The 13,798-nt window shown below is 45.5% G+C and overlaps 1 protein-coding gene across 12 annotated transcripts in view; it reads left to right on the top strand.

Moving 5' to 3' along the window:
• MMD (monocyte to macrophage differentiation associated) overlaps positions 1–13,798 on the top strand; it is an 81,425-nt gene that overhangs the window by 24,118 nt on the left and 43,509 nt on the right. The window contains exon 7 of one of the 12 annotated variants that reach the window (XM_024980003.2): positions 9,834–13,647. The exons of 9 other annotated variants lie outside the window; for them this stretch is intronic. In XM_024980003.2, the coding sequence (XP_024835771.1) occupies positions 9,834–9,875 (42 nt within the window). In that variant the 3' untranslated portion in view covers positions 9,876–13,647. Of the gene's footprint in view, positions 1–2,346; positions 3,422–3,443; positions 5,400–9,833; positions 13,648–13,798 lie in introns of those variants that run through there. 2 more of the 12 variants (NM_001075601.1, XM_024980004.2) reach the window with 2 other exon arrangements.

Raw genomic sequence — 13,798 nt, 5'->3', positions numbered from 1 at the left:
CCACACCATACCCAATAGTTAAATTAAAAAGTTTGACGCCACCAAATACCAACAAGGATGTGAAATAACTAGAGCCTCGATTCATTGTTTTGGAAAATATAAAATGTAACCACTTTGGTAATTTGCTTAGCAGTTTATTATAAAATTAAGCACACATTTATAGTTCAGCAAAAATGAAAACATGTATCTACAAAAGGACTTGTAAAACAGTTTAAGGATTAAATTTTATTCATGATAGCCCCCAAATGGAAAGGATATTAAAACTTAATGAAATGCCAAGTAATAGAAAGGAATGAATGACATTAGCACCAGCATGCATACATGTGCACACTTGCTAGCTAAGTCACTTTAGTCGTGTCTGACTCTTTGCAACCCCATGGACTGTAGCCCGCCAGGCTCCTCTGTCCATGAGATTTTCCAGGTAAGAATACTGGAGTGGGTTGCCGTTTTCTCGTCCAGGGGATCTTCCTGACCCAGGGAGCAAGCCCGCATCTCTTACATCTCCTGCATTGGCAGGCGAGTTCTTTATCACTAGCACCAAAAATATTATATTGAGCAAAAAAGAAGCCAGACGCAGAACTGTACATACAGTATAATTCCATTTATGTAAGCTTCTAGAATGGAGAGGCTTAGTCTGTGGTAATAGCAACAAGAACAGTGGTTGCCTTAGTGGAAGGGGTTGTCTAGGATTGGGAAGGGTCACCAAAGAACTTTCTGGAGTGTTAGGATATTTGTGTATCTTCATAGGGGTGATATGAATTACATAAAAGTATGCATTTCACAAAACCTTACAGTCCACTTAATATCTATGCATTACACTATATAAATGAATCATCAGTCTTTAAAAGACTTCCCTCCCTCTCTAAAAAAGGAATGTAACTTCAGGAAACAAAACACCTTGGTCTTGATTCAAGTCCTGATTCTGGTACTTAAAGGCTCCATGGCCGTGGGCAAATTATTTATCCTCTGTGTGTTCCAGGTTTCTCATCTGTGGAGTTGGGATAAAAATACTTAATTTAGGGTTATGAAGATTAAATGAATGTTTCAAACGTTTAATAGGGACATAGAAACACAATAATGGTGTTGATAATGAAGCAGACATAATCTGGCTTTAAGATTAACCATGTTCTGGTTCTTTGAAAGTTGATAAAGCAGTACTTATCTCTCTGACTTTAGTCTCTTCATCTCTAAAATAAGGAGGCTATGTTAGATGAGTGACTCTTCACTGGGGGGGTCAGATGCTCCTGTAAGAATCCTAACCCTCTGTTAGGAAAACCTAATCCTCTCTAAGGAAAATGTCCCTAATACATGTATACAGGGAATTTTGTATTACTCAGTTCAGTTCAGTCGCTCAGTCGTGTCCGACTCTTTGCGACCCCATGAATCACAGCATGCCAGACCTCCCTGTCCGTCACCAACTCCTGGAGTTTACTCAAACTCATGTGCATTGAGTTGGTGATGCCATCCAGCCATCTCATCCACTGTCGTCCCCTTCTCCTCCTGCCATCCCAGCATCAGGGTCTTTTCCAATGAGTCAACTCTTTGCATGAGGTGGCCAAAGTATTGGAGTTTCAGCTTTAGTATCAGTCCTTCCAGTGAACACCCAGGACTGATCTCCTTTAGGATGGACTGGTTGGATCTCCTTGCAGTCCAAGGGACTCTCAAGAGTCTTCTCCAACACCACAGTTCAAAAGCATCAGTTCTTCGGCGCTCAGCTTTCTTCACAGCCCAACTCTCACATCCATACATGACCACTGGAAAAACCATAGCCTTGACTAGACGGACCTTTGTTGGCAAAGTACTGTCTCTGCTTTTGAATATGCTATCGAGGGTGGTCATAACTTTCCTTCCAAGGAGTAAGCATCTTTTAATTTCATGGCTGCAATCACCATCTGCAGTGATTTTGGAGCCCAAAAAAATAAAGTCAGCCACTGTTTCCAGTGTTTCCCCATCTAATTCCCATGAAGTGATGGGAACAGATGCCATGATCTTCGTTTTCTGAATGATGAGCTTTAAGCCAACTTTTTCACTTTCATCAAGAGGCTCCTTAGTTTTTCTTGGGCTTTCTGCCATAAGGGTGGTGCCATCTGCATATCTGAGGTTATTGATATTTCTCCCGGCAATCTTGATTCCAGCTTGTGCTTCTTTCAGCCCAGCATTTCTTATGATGTACTCTTATTAATGGATATTAATTGCTCTATAACCTCTAGGAAATAATAAATGTGTCTGGTGTTTTGTTTTGCTATGTTTTACTTTTTAAAGAAAATGAAATCTAACTGATGTCCCATCTGACCAAGGTTAAGGAGCAATCTGAGAAGTCTCCTTCCTCATTGTTTGATCCTGCAGAACACCACGGTGCCTATGTGAATTTTGAAGATGGGGCTGGCCCTCGCCCCCGGCCTGGGTCCTCACGCCTGGCTCTGTGTCCAATGTGGCCATCGCCCTCACCTCGGCACAGGCAGCCCACGCACCGGGGCCCCCCAGTCCCCTGTTGGACTTCTGCAGGGCCCTGCTCTAAGGCTCCCAAGGCTGCAGGGCCCAGGCCTCCAGAACACCCACACCGTTGTCCCTTCCAAGGCCTGGCCACAAGCTGCTGTAGGTTCCCACTCACCCTGCGGAACCGGAGACCTCCCTGTTCTGGTCTCCAGAAACCCTCGTGAGTTTGTCCATCAGCATCTTGAGCCCTGCCTCTGTTCTCTTCACCTGCCATTCACACAGCCCGGTCTCATCTTGTAGATGAGTCAAGGGCTTTGAAAACCAAGAGTACTTTATAAAGTCTCCTTTTTGTGCTAAAGCACACCTGACTGTTAATTTCCTGCTGAGCTAAAACACTCCCAAGCACAAAGACACAAAGGCCTGGTGCATCTAGAAGGCTAGGAACTGTATTGTGCTATACGATCTCAGAGGTCACTCCTAGCAAGGATTTTCCTTCTGGCTATGTCAGCTGTAAGGGAGCCACAAGCTCACAGAAACAGGAGGAGTCTGAGGAAAGTGATTAGTGTAGAACAGAGTTTGAGGAAGACAAAGGGAGTGAAAACCGTGCTGGAGATGTGGATTATAAGCAGAGCGGCTTGAGTGTACCTTAGTAGGGAAGAAGGCTGCTCAAGAGAAAGATGAAAGCCAAGGACTGTACTTTATCAAATGAATGACCATTCATTTTAGATGCGATTGCAGTCTGCTTAAACAAGCTATAGATGAGCAGAAGATGCTGCTGTTTGCCTTGGAACCTATAACCTGATTGCTTGGTGAGATGCAGACGGCTGATTTCCGAGGTTAATCCAGGTCGATTTAAGTGTAGTTCATGTGTACAGATAAGGATTCTGTTTGCGCAGAGCTGCTTTGTTGTCTGGAAAATCAGGAGACTTAGGGGGCATTTGCAGGGATGGTTTTAGCTGTCATCAGAGTAACATCCAAACCTTTTCGTTTTTTTCCTCTGTTGACAGAACAACACGGATGGACTTCACGAACTTGCCTGCGGGGGCTTAATTTATTGCCTGGGAGTTGTGTTCTTCAAGAGCGATGGCATCATTCCATTTGCGCATGCCATCTGGCACCTGTTTGTGGCCACGGCAGCTGCAGTGCATTACTATGCCATTTGGAAATATCTTTACCGAAGTCCTACAGATTTTATGCGACATTTATGACCAATCTGTACTAGGTCTCCAAACCAGTATTATTTCAGTTATGGCACTTAAGAGTGGGATAAGAGCTGAAAATTGCACAGAGGAAGAAAAGAAGACAACTGCACTGACTTTCTTGATATCTTTTGAATATAATTACTGTGAAAGTTATGAAAGCTGTGTTCTGGGATTTTCCCCCTCACAGCAAGTAAATAAGGTAGTGAGTTAATTATTCATTCCATTCCACTATCATGAAGGACTCTGGAGAGACTTGGCCAACTGATGTTTACAAACCAGGATTTTGTATTTTAATTTTACAGATTTTACTACATGATTTTTCTAAATTACTAGGTCAGATTGTAAAAGTCAGTGCAATAACAAAACTTCCTTTTTAAGAGAAAATGATTTCTATCACTTTCCCATTAGCTGTTAAAAGAATCATGACTAGAAATTACACTACTTTTTACCATGTTTCATCTTGACATACGTAGTTATTTTTTAAATAGAAACTTCAGTTTTTTGTAAATTTTTAAAAAAATACTTCATTGAAGCACATCTGTGCGGTTCTTCATTCATGTGAATTTTTGCAGCAGTCTGTCAACATTCCACAAATGAACAAACATTATACCTCTTCTCTGATAGTTTTATTAAGCATGGAGAGATTGCCAATTTTTAAAAGCTGCAACTTTTCCAAAACTTTCCTGCCAACCTCTGACTCTGAATTCCATGCTGCTTTGGGCCACATATTTGACCTAGTTTGGTTTCCCAGCGATAGAAAAGCATTTTGATATCACTAACTTTTTCAAAAGGTTGAACTTTTTCTCTATGCCTTTGCCGTGACTTCTTCGGGGTCTTTTCCCACAGAGGAGTATCCAGTCTGTATTAAGACAGGATTGCTGGCTTGGCCGTCCACCGAACACTCCTGAAGAGCGCTGTGAATTACAGTGAATAGTGGTCATACCTGTCTGGTGCCCAGTGGTTAAGTTATTGTCACTTAGCTTTATATTATCGGTTTGATAGTCATTTTAAGTTGTGGAACTCAATGCATAAATTCACATTTCTCCCTTTCTTTTGCATCTCCTGATACACTTTTTATCTTAGAAAAGTATCTAAAGCACTGTTTGACAAACTCACGTGTCTGTTGTCCATCAGTTACAGCCTGGCTCAGTGGAGTGATATTTAATATATTGTTTTTGGTTTTTCTTCAATGTCTTATATTAAGATTAACATATTAGTTGCTTTTTGGTTAATCTCCTGTTGGTGTTTTAATAAATAACCTTGCATTTAGATCGGGTGCTGATATTGCCTGTTTTCTAGTGATTGGGTAAGATCACTGGAATTGTTAGTTTGACAGTATATTGAATTCAGTTCATTGAAATTTTGTACTGATGTAGCCTTAAAGGAGGGTTTATTTTGTGTGTGTGTGTATGCTTAGAACTCTGACTTTGATAAGTTATATGGGAATGAGGAGCAGAAGAACTGCCTTTTGCTGATGAATTCTGAAACAGGCAAAAGTGAAAGTTAATAGTTGCTCAGTCATGTCCGACTCTCTGCAACCCCAAATAGGCAAGGTACCCAGTGAAAACGCCAACCAGACCATCCCTTCTGCATGGCTCTGAGCATCTGGATGCCTCTTGTTTTTTGTGTATATTTAATTTTAAGTATATTAACTTTTGTGGATTCATTTGAAATCTGCTCAAAAGTACCACTGTCAAAACCACTAAAGTGTATGTAAAAAATTGTGCTGTAGACAAAAATAAAATTGTTACTTGGACTTGTTCCACTGTCTCTAAATTAGATGACTGTGAAAATGATAATGCATTTTTGAACGCCTGAGCTCATCTAGCATATGTAATTTGTATACTAGCCTTTTTTTCCTCTCTTTTTTTTTTTTTTTGAAAAGTCAGGATGGGAATAAAAACAAATGTACCCTGTCATCTAGAATTTTCTAGTCCACTTTTTAATAATTGCTAGAACCAGTGCAAACATTTAACCACATTTTCAGCTTAAAATATGCCAGTCTGGGCCTAAGGATTATAAATTTTATAAATGATGTTACCCAGAGAAGCCTTTTGGTTTAGTTTATATAATATCCTATAAGATTGAGCTTACATGCTTTTTTGTTACCAAGCAGACACATACTGTAAGTGAGTAACAACTCTGTGAGTGTTGGATTTCATTCTCCCTCTTCTGCAGGGTAGGAAACAGTCAGGCTTACCTGCCTCGTGCTCATTCAGGGAGCTGGGACAGGAACCCAGGTTCTCTCCAGTTCTGAAGCCTCCTGTTCAGTTTGCATCACAGCATTGTCAGAGTCAGCAAGAACAAATGGATCAAAAACTTGAAATGAAAATTGGTCAGGCATACACATGGAAAAGAAAACAATTTTCACACAGTTTAGAACCTCAGTAAACCACACACAAACCTCTGTCAAATCTATTTGAAGATTGGGTGTCTTGAGGTTTTATTTAGAATTCTGTTGTCTAGTCCACCAGGGTAACCTCATCTCTTCCTGGAGCATCTGCTCACTCTGTGTATCTCCTTCTTTATCAATTGTTCAGTCGCTCATTTGTGTCCAGCTCTTTGTGACCCCATGGACAGCAGCATGCCAGGCCTTTCTGTCCTTTACTATCTCCTGGAGCTTGCTCAAAGTCATGTCCATTGAGTCAGTGATGCCATCCAACCATCTCATCCTCTGTCATCCCCTTCTCCTGCCTTCAGTCTTTCCCAGCATCAGGGTCTTCTCAAATGAATCAGCTCTTCACATCAGGTGGCCAAAGTATTGGAGTTTCAGCTTCAGCATCAGTCCTTCCAATGAACATTCAGGACTGATTTCCTAAAGGATGGACTGGTTGGATCTCCTTGCTGTCCAAGGGACTCTAGAGTCTTCTCTAGCACTCCAGTTTGAAAGCATCAATCCTTATCAGTACCTCCAGCCTAAACTGTTCTCTGAAGGCCAGACCTCTCTAATCAACTGCCTCTTCCCCACCTCCAGCACATTTTCCTCACCCGGTCCCAAGCTGAGGTCATCTTCATTCCCCCACCAAACTCATCTCTGAAATATCTTATCCTGGTTGATGGCATGGCCGTAGCCGTCTACATCCTTGATTTCTCTGACTGCCGACCCCCAAGATTCAACCAGGCAGCCAGAGCTGTCACCTCCACCTCAGGCCCAGCTCCCTGATCTGGTTCCTCAACCCATTTCCCACTGCAGCTCCCTATAAAGCCCTAGAAAGCGATTCTCAGACTATTGTAGCCACTTCCTCGTGTACCCGCCACTGGTCACACTCAATAGACAAGCTCATCCTCCACGCTTACCAGCGTCATCCCCCTGAAAGAATGAGGATGTCTCTCCCCTGCTTCAGGACTGCCACTGACGGTTGTATGGCTCTGTACGGCTCAGGCTGCCTATGGCTTGTGGCCTCTTCACATGCTCAGTTTAGTTCAGTCGCTCAGTCGTGTCTGACTCCTCAATCCCACGGACCGCAGCACACCAGGCCTCCCTGTCCATCACCAACCCCCGGAGTTCACTCAAACTCATGTCCATCGAGTTGGTGATGCCATCCAACCATCTCATCCTCTGTCATCCCTTCTCTTCCCACCTTCAATCTTTCCCAGCATCAGGGTCTTTTCCAGTGAGTCAGTTCTCATCAGGTGGCCAAAGTACTGGAGCTTCAACTTCAGCATCAGTCCTTCCAATGAATATTCAGGGTTGATTTCCTTTAGGATTGACTGGTTCAACCTCCTTGGAATCCAAGGGACTCTCAAGAGTCTTCTCTAATACCACAATTCAAAAGCATCAATTCTTCGGCGCTCAGCTTTCTTTAAAGTCCAACTCTCACATCCATACATGACTACTGGAAAGACCATAGCCTTGACTAGATGGACCTTTGTTGGCAATGTCTCTGCTTTTTAATATGCTGTCTAGGTCGGTCATAACTTTTCTTCCAGGGAGCAAGCGTCTTTTAATTTCATGCTGACTCTTCCTTATTCTTTCCCCGACTGAACCCCACGGACTAGCCCCATGACGTCTTGCCTTCATGGTGCCTTTGTCCCTGTGCTTTCGTACCCGCTCTTCCTCGGCTTGGAAGGCTCTGCTGGGTCCAGACCTCCACCAGCACTCCCAGGCTCCGGCCCCATGTGCCCTCCCAGTTGGGCCTCAGCACCGCTGCCCCTTTTTGGCCCCATCCTTTGCCCTGGGGAGTGTTTGTCTGTCTGCCCTCTCTGTGGTAGGGACCACCCCTCTGCAGGCAGGAGCTGAGTCTCACCCAGCTCCATCTGCAGCACAGCGCCACCCTCACAGCAGAAGTGTAAAGAGGCCTGGGAATGAGAGTGGAAAGGGAGGGGCAGGTTGGAGGGTGGTGTCATGCGTGAGAAAGACAACATAAAGTGTTTTCAGGACACACTTGTTATACCCAGTGGATCTGGTCCCTGAAAGCCAATGCGGCTCGCACCGACTGGCTTGACTCCAGTTCCTTGGCCTCACTGGCTTCCCTGACCAAGGGTCCGCTAGAACATTCATAGCGACCACAGTAAAAGTTGATGAGAAACTGGCATGGAAACATGAGACTGTGTCCTAAATAAGGGAAAATCCAAGCTAGATTACCGAAGGGTTCAGAGGACCGACTACCCATCATGTAAAAGGCACATGCAACACGATGTTCATCGCAGCACTATTTACAATAGCCAGGTCATGGAAGCAACCTGGTTGTCCATCAGCAGATGAATGAATAAGAAGTTGTGGTGCATGTAGACAATGGGATATTACTCAGGCATAGAAAGGAATAAATTTGAGTTGGTTGAACTGAAGTGGATGAACCTAGAGCCTATTAATATTGTATACTAACACATATATACGGAATCTAGAAAAGCAGTGCTGATGAACCTGTTTGTGGGGCAGGGATGGAGGTGCGGAATGCAGAGCGGACTTGCGGATGCAGCAGGGCAGGGAGAGGGCAGGACGAACTGAGAGAATAGCGCTGAAACATAGACACTACGGTGTGGAGATCAGACAGCGTGGAGATCAGACAGCTGGCAGGAAGCTTCTGTACAACACAGGAGCTCAGGGCTCAGTAACGACCTAGAGGGGAGGGATGCCGGCGGGATGGGAGGGAGCTTCCAGAGGGAGGGGACACATGCATACCTTTGGCTGATTCACGTTGCACAGCAGAAACAAACATGACACTGTAAAGCGATTATCCTCCAACTGGAACTAAACTTATGAAAGTCTGGAAAGCTGTTCTGCCTATCCTGCCTCCCTCTGGTCCTCTTCTCTGCATGTAATAATAAACTGAAATAACACTTGGTTCTGCAACCCGTGAGCCTCAGTGCAGACTGCCCTCAATTAGAAGGAGTCCGCTCATCCTAATGCATTATCTTGTATTTTCTGCCATTCTTTCCCCTGCTATTTAAGGAATTTGGTTTTTGTTTTGTACAGTTGTAAATATGCCACATATGCAATTATGTAACTGCTTTTTCCTGCTTATATTAACATTTTAAAAAATTATTATATAGCTTTCATAGCCAACATTTTTAATGGCTCCATCATCTTTCCAGACCAGACATGCAGCCTGTTTTAGTCAGTCACCTAATTGGGGGGTTTTAGATTCAGATTTTTCATTACTGTAAACAGTGCTGTATGAACAGCTTTGCATAAAGTTTTGCCCCTGTTTGTGACTGGGTCTTTGAGATAATAAGAAACAATTTGAGTACTTTCTATGTCTGGGGGACTGGTACTGTGCTAGTTACATGGACTATCTCACTCTTTACAAAAAACCTTATGCGTAGACAGTTTTATCTCCATTTTACAGATTAGAAAACAAGCACAGATAAATGAATTTCCTTGCTCAAGATAAGTGTCAGAGCCAGATTAAACCCAGGGATCCTGGAGTCTTAGAGTTTTCATTCTCAAGAGTGCAATCCCTGGGTCAAAGTTTTCTTAATGGGTTTACCCAAAGTGAAAGTGAAAGTCGCTGTGTCCTGTCTGACTCTTTTAGACCCCACAGACTATACAGTCCAGGGAATTCTCCAGGCCAGAATACTAGAGTGGGCAGCCGTTCCCTTCTCCAGGGGATCTTCCCAACCCAGATATCGAACCGGGGTCTCCTGCACTGCAGGCAGATTCTTTACCCACTGAGCTACTAGCGAAGCCCAAAGGAAGACCTTTTAAAAATGAGACTCATTCCAAACCTCCAGATTTTTGCTTGACATTTTCAGGTTATGTCTACTCTTCTTGTGTGCCAATTAGATGGAAAGTGAAAAAGGAAAATTTCCAAATGAAACTGACCTCGAAGAAGCCGATTCACTTCCTTCCTTGGGAAGCAAAATAAAGTTTCCCAAGAGGACCTGAGAAATGTTTTTAGTTTAACAAGGTTAGAATTACTGCATTCGCGTCTTTCTGCTGCTTTTGCTAGTTGGAACAGACAGTGCCAACCTCTTACATTCTGCGCCTCTTCCCCCTACGTGCTTCCCTGTGATGTATCAGCGGGGTGATTTTTCCAAGAAGCAGTGCCACTGTGCAGTCTAGCCACTTGCAAAGCGAGTCAAAACTATTGCCATCAGGAGCCTGTCCAACACAACAGCTCTCTCGTTCTTCTACACAATTCACTGTCGCTCAGACTTTGCCTGCACTCGGAAGCCAAGGCCAAACAACTGGCCAGGCTTCAGGAGGGCCTTGGGAAACATGCTGTCAGCCCCAGCCGGGAGAGGTTGCATCTACCCCTGGTATTCCGTGCCAGATCAGATTTACGACACCCAAACAATGTCAGCCACCAAAAAGGTCAGGAAATGCTATCCATCAAGAAGATTTGGTTCTTTTAAAACATGAGTGTTTTCTGATCTCATCTGCAAGCTGCATACTGAATTGGCATGGATCAGCCAGCCTGGGACAGATTGCCAGTGAAGATGAGCTTCAGTAAATCCCTCGTGACCTTGGAGCCTCCATGCCCACCTGCAGAAGGGGTCCAGGACCTCCCTCGGGCTGCAGCCCCAGGATGAAATGATACCCCAGAAGTGCCTAGTTCATGCATTCTGGCATATGACTGGCGCTACACAAATGGCCTCCCCATATGGCTGAGCTTTTAAATGATTCTAGCCCACCTGCAGAGATTTTCAAGCAGAAGCAACCTGAAGGAACAGTTAGTGGCGCTCTTAAAAAGTCTCCTGCAATTTTTAGCTCTTAGAAGTTCATGGGACTGTGGCTGAAGCTAAACTGAGGCAGGCGGTCACCCCTGGCTTTCTAGTGGTTTAGTGCCCTCTGTTACCAATGTTCTTTAAATATTGCTTTCTTGAAACAGATCCAGAGCACTATGTGGACAAAGGTGGGCAAGGAAAGCTGGACAGTTTTCCTTCTGTGCCCAGAGGGGAACATGCGCCCTCCACCTAGTCAACCCGGAGGCCCCCGGTTGACTGGGCCACACTCCCGGGCAGCAATGTGGTCCATGCCTACTGCTACACGTGCCACTTTGGAGGCTCACCTACCAGACCCACCTTCGATGGCTTGTTCAAGAATCAGTTCTAGGAGCTTCCCTGGTGGTTCAGTGGTTAAGAATCCGCCTGCCAATGCAGAGGACATGGGTTCAGTCCTTGGTCCAAGAAGGTCCCCCACGCCGCGGGGCAAGTAAACTCATGAGCCGCAGCTACTGAGCCCTGTGCCCTGGAGCCTGGGCCGCACAAGAGCAGCCGCCCCAGGAAGGAGCCGACACAGCGCAGCCAGAGGTCAGCCCCGCCCACCACAGAGAGAGCCCTCGAGCAGCGACCAGGGCCCAGGGCAGCCGCAGAGAAACAACTGAGGGACTTCTAAAAATGAAGAATTACTGTCAACTACAATATACAATGTCTCCTCCGTCTTATCTCAACTTATTCCCCCTGAAGTTGCACGTTCATCCATCAAATGTTTGAAAGAGAAAGTGTCAGTCACTCAGTTGTGTCCAGCTGGAGTGGGTAGCCATTCCCTTCTTCTGGGCATATTCCCAACCCAGGGAGCAAACCCAGGTCTCCTGCGTTGCAGGCAGATTCTTTACTGTCTGTTGTTGTTCGGTCACTCAATTGTGTCTGACTCTGCGACCCCATGGACTGCAGCATGCCAGGCTTTCCTGTCCTTCACCATCTCCCAGAGTTTACTTAAACTCGTGTCCATTGAGTTGGTGATGCCATCCAACCATCTCATCCTCTGTCATCCCCTTCTCCTCCTGCCCTCAATATTTCCCAGCAACAGGGTCTTTTCAAATGAGTCGGCTCTTCGCATCACGTGGCCAAAGTATTGGAGTTTCAGCTTCAACATCAGTCCTTCAAATGAACACCCAGGACTGATCTCCTTTAGGATGGACTGGTTGGATCTCCTTGCAGTCCAAAGGACTCCCAACAGTATTCTCCAACACCACAGTTCAAAAGCATCAGTTCTTCAGTGCTCAGCTTTCTTTATGGTCTGACTCATGTCTGAGCCACTATCAACTGTTTTGTGGGTATCAAATCTGTGCTAGAGACTGATCTCCTACCGCGGATGCTATAAAAAGACAAAACTCCTGCCTGTCACTCAGGCCAGATGATCCCCTGGCTCCACTCCTTTATCTGGTCCCAAGGCCTTAGTGGAGTTTTGCTGACCTGTTTTCTGGCACTTTCCAAATGACAGTGGCCAGTCAACATGCCAGTGTGAGCCGACAGGTAGGAAGTGGCTGCTTTAACTAGCTTTTCAACAGCTGCCTTGTTCAGGGCAGTAGATTTGCATCTGCTGGGCCAGATTCAAATCCTCTGAAAATCAGCTGTTGCTTTGGAAGAACATACCTTAGAGGAAGCCTGTGTGAAGTCTGCTCTCAGAGCCTCCCTGCACTCCAGAAGCTCAGAAGCGTGTCAGGTGCTTTTGAAGTGGGCTTTCCCCAGCCTCCCAGGCAAGGGTGAGGCATGAGAGACACCTGCCCGCTGAGACCTTTTCTTTGGCGCTGACAGTAAGTTGCGTCTGTGCCCTCTAGGCCCCCGTGTTCTCCTGGGGAGAGGACTTGGGGACAAATTAGTAATTATAATACAACCTAATGACAGTGTTTGTATTGGCTGCTATTGGAGGAGGTGATTAACCCTGCCCAGGGGAGTCCGAAGTCCTCCCCGTAGAGGCAGTTTCAGCTGAGACTGGCAGGGTGTGTGGGGACTTACTAGGGAGATGAGAAATAAGGGGGCAGTGGGTAGAGACAGGGTAGGGCGGAGATGATAGTCTGGGCACAGGGAAAGAATAAGCAGGGGCGCGTGGCAGCGAACAGTCCGACAGGTTTCCTAACCAGCATGGGTGCTCCTGAGAAACGCCGCGTGGGGCCTCTGGAGGGAAGATGATGCTGACGGCAGATAGTAGCAGCAGCTTGTGTGATTGCCTACTAAGGGCCTGTTGTACACGACCTCTCGGGAGAAGAGAGAGGGTGTGATGCTGAACAGAGCACTGTGGGACTCCCAGGCACAATGGCCTTTTTGTTCACCATTTCTTATAGGCAAGACTCCAGCCTCCGTGACCTTCTCTGAGTTCCAAAGAGCAAATTCAAACAGTTGCTAATCAAGGGAGGAGCAGCCACAAAACCACAGGATTAAAGGGAAACTCATCAAGATTAGGAGATTAGACCACCTCAGACCCTGCACACACCCTAATGTTAGCAACCCCACCCTTCTGAAACTTGCAGAAGACAGAAGTAAACTATTACTGCCTTGATCCTTATCACATACGCCTGCCTAAATAGACAAATCTTTTTCTAATCGGGCTTCCATGGTGGCTCAGTGGTAATGAATCTGCCTGCCAAAGTGGGTTTGATCCCTGGGTTGGGAAGATGCCCTGGAGAAGGAAATGGCAACCCACTCCAGTATTCTTGCCTGGGAAATCTCATGGACAGAGAAGCCTGGCAGGCTGCAGTCCATGGGGTTGCAAAAGAGTCAGACACGAATCCGTGACTAAACAACAACACTTCACCAGGAAAGGGGTACAATCCTTGAGGTGCTATCCTACTGTGTTCCCTCTTTGCCTGGCAAAGAAATAAAGCCACTCTTTCCTTCTTCATAACTGCGTCTGTATTTCTGTTTCTCATTGGTGCACAGGGAGCCAAGATTTTGACAAAAGGAGGGTGGGGCACTCATCTATTCCTCTGGCAATTGAGGAAGATGATCCTGTATGCATGTGAAGTGTTCTGCAGCAAACTCCTAGATGGGTTTCT

Source organism: Bos taurus, chromosome 19 (assembly GCF_002263795.3).
Source record: "Bos taurus isolate L1 Dominette 01449 registration number 42190680 breed Hereford chromosome 19, ARS-UCD2.0, whole genome shotgun sequence".
Lineage (NCBI taxonomy): Eukaryota > Metazoa > Chordata > Mammalia > Artiodactyla > Bovidae > Bos > Bos taurus.
The sequence above is the reverse complement of the archived record's forward strand: the minus strand, read 5'-3'. Positions and strand labels throughout refer to the sequence as shown.